The 3,245-nt window shown below is 14.9% G+C and overlaps 1 protein-coding gene across 2 annotated transcripts in view; it reads right to left on the bottom strand.

Moving 5' to 3' along the window:
* Nucleotides 1–2,595: 2,595 nt before the first annotated feature.
* LOC102678830 (polycomb protein Scm) overlaps nt 2,596–3,245 on the bottom strand; it is a 4,741-nt gene continuing 4,091 nt past the window's right edge. The window contains exon 8 of one of the 2 annotated variants that reach the window (XM_006608649.2): nt 2,596–2,861. In XM_006608649.2, the coding sequence (XP_006608712.1) occupies nt 2,727–2,861 (135 nt within the window). In that variant the 3' untranslated portion in view covers nt 2,596–2,726. The remainder of the gene's footprint in view (nt 2,862–3,245) is intronic. The other variant, XM_006608648.2, reaches the window with a different exon arrangement.

Genomic DNA, 3,245 nt, shown 5'->3' with positions numbered 1-3,245 from the left:
TAAAAAATTAAAAAATAAATATTTTAATTTAATATTTTTTAATTTTTTCTTTTCTTATTTTTCTCAAATAAAATAAAATTTTAATATTAACAATTATTTTAATTGTTTATTTAATTTACTATAAAACAAAATATAATTAATTTTATTAACAGATTATTGTGGTTTAATTAAATTAAACACTTTTATTTTTTATACTTTATATATTTTTTCTTTATTTTAAAAATTTATAAATAAATTAAAATGTATTAATATCAATAACAGTTTCTAGAATACTATATATACAATTACACAAGAATAAACAATAAAATTATTGATAGAATAAATCTAAGTTCTTCTAAATAAATTGTTTAAATTAAAAGTAAAATATTAAAAAATCTGATTTTTCAATGATTAGTAAAATTAATAATTTTTAAGAATTGTTAAATATTATTAAATATTATAAATAAAAAAAAATAAATTTCAAATAAAAAAAAAATATTTCCTTTAATATAATTTTATTTTCTCACATTATTGACAAGAAGTTGTTAAGTTTATTATATGCAAATATTTATTCAAAAATAAATAATTTCAAAGAAAAATAGATGAAAAGAAAATATATATATGAAAACAAATATAATTATATTTTTAAATATAATTATATTTTTAATTAAATAATTCATTATATAATTTTTTTTATAATATTTAAAATATCTGATATTTTTTTATAAAACTTTTAAGTTATAATTTTAAAAAAGAATGATATAAAAAAGATATAAAATAGCAATATTAGATTTTAATAGCATTATTAAAATCATTACATTTGCATGTTATTCAATTGCATATTATAATTGTAATTATCAAAAAAGATAGCTGTGAAATTTTATTGAAAATAACATTTAAATTTGTTTGTTCTAATTTCATTTGTCAAACTTAATTTGATTAATTACTTAAGAAATATATAATTTGATAATTAATTGTTATATTACTTTACAAAGATCTCAATATTTGTCATAGCCATTTTACTATTACTAACATTATTTTTATATATCAAATTAAATCAAAAATTAATTTAATAGAAAATATATTTTGATATCGCTATTTTAAATATATTATTTATATATATACATACTTCATATTTACGTATAAGAAAATTATATAATATAGATTTTATAATATGTTAAATGTATTTTAAATTTTATGAATATTTTACTTTTTACTTTTTTACATATTCATATAATAACTAATTTTTAATATTATAATTATGCAATATATCACAGAGATAATTTTGCACATATTCAAATTTTCTATATACATATCAAAATGAAATTGTACTTATATTAATATTATGCAATAAACATAATTCGCATATATTACTACAAGAAGTTTAAAAGATATATATAATAAAAAATGAAAATAAACAAATATATAATACTGTATCATAAAAATAATTATAAAAAAGTGTATAAGTTATTTTTAATGCCCCCGCCTATGAATTACATTCCACTTTTAAAAAAATTTACTTTCCACTTATAAAAAACATTTTTTATGTTTTTAAATTATGTTAATAAATATATTATGTAACATTTAGAAATTTTTTTTACGTGAAAGTTGAAGTTTATAAAAAATATAAACATTTATATATATAAAATATAAAAGTGTATGTTCTAAAACACATGTTATACAGCAATTCAACTTTATTTGAATTACATATTCAAAATTAGATTTCTTAAAANTATTCATGTAATTAATATAATTTTATTATATATATATAAAATATTTATATAAATATTATAATACTATTAATATTTATATAAATATATATTAAAAAAAGGAAAAAAAATAATAAAAAAATGTAATTACATAATACATAGTTTAACATAAACAATAGTCTGCATTTTAAATTTTTTTGCTTATAATAAACATAAAATAGAACATGTTGCCTTTCTATGTATAAAATGATACCTTATTATTTGTTTTAACAATATAATAGTATAAAATAGATAAAGTAATTACATATAAAAATAATAATTCTTAAATATTATGAAACAAAAAATAATTACACTTTGTACACATATTTCTTATGATTTATATTACTTTTGACAAATATGCGTAAAATATGAAAGTATATTTTATTATTAAAAAACAAAAATAAAGTTTAAAAAATAATTATTTATTTTTATAATTATGCTCATATCTAACATATTAAAGTGCATTCAAAAATGTAATGAGTAAAAATATTGTTATATTATATTATACTTTACGCTATTTTTATGTCAAAAGTATCATCATTAGAGAAAGAATTGGAATTATCTAAATAATAAAAGTTATCATTTTAGAAGAATATATAAAAATTACAATAAAGTTCGAAAAGGCAAACATATTGCGAAAAGTAATTTTTTTTAATTTAATATTTTTAGCATTGAAGACTAATTAAATTCTAGGATTCTTCTATAGATAATTTTAATTTTGTTCATTATCAAAAAGATTTTACATTCATATAATTAATGTAATTTTATATTATTCTAAAGAAAAAAATATTTAAATACTAAAATAAAATTAAACTTTGATTTTCTTCTACTTAAAATCTATGTAGATTAATAAATGAATAGGTTTTGAAAAATTATACTCAATATATTCACATTATTTTAACAACTTATATATTATTTTGTTCTCAATAATGAAAACAAACTTGACCAGCCTGTTTAAGTAATATGTCAATTTAACTCACTGTACATAGATTGATAAAGTCACAGAAGTATATGCCTTCTGCCTTTAATACGATTTACCAAATTGCATATTTTAAGTGCTGGTCCAAGTTTTAATCCCATATACTTCATCATCATATCAGAATTTAAAAGTAACAAAGCTTTTCCGTCGATTTCCTGAAAATTATTTTATTTTATTAATAATTAATATAATATATAATTCTTATTTATTATGCAGAAAAACTCTATATTTGCAATTAATTATAGTTCGCAAAAATTAATAATATGATAAAAATTCTCGTTCTATTGTTATTCAATTATTAATTATTTGCATAAGATTTTAAAATTCTTTTCAATGGAAACAAAAATTTCACTATTATATAATTAATTGAATAATAAATTCTTTCGCTAAAAAATATTTATATTTCAAAAAATATTATCATGATATTACTTATGCTAATGAATAAACATATAAAAAAATTGTGAAAAGATATTTGAAATTTTATTTATAAAATATAAATTTTAAAAATCAATGTTCTTATTTTTAAAAAATAAAAAAAA

Source organism: Apis dorsata, unplaced genomic scaffold (assembly GCF_000469605.1).
Source record: "Apis dorsata unplaced genomic scaffold, Apis dorsata 1.3 scaffold_41, whole genome shotgun sequence".
Taxonomy (NCBI): domain Eukaryota; kingdom Metazoa; phylum Arthropoda; class Insecta; order Hymenoptera; family Apidae; genus Apis; species Apis dorsata.
The sequence above is the reverse complement of the archived record's forward strand: the minus strand, read 5'-3'. Positions and strand labels throughout refer to the sequence as shown.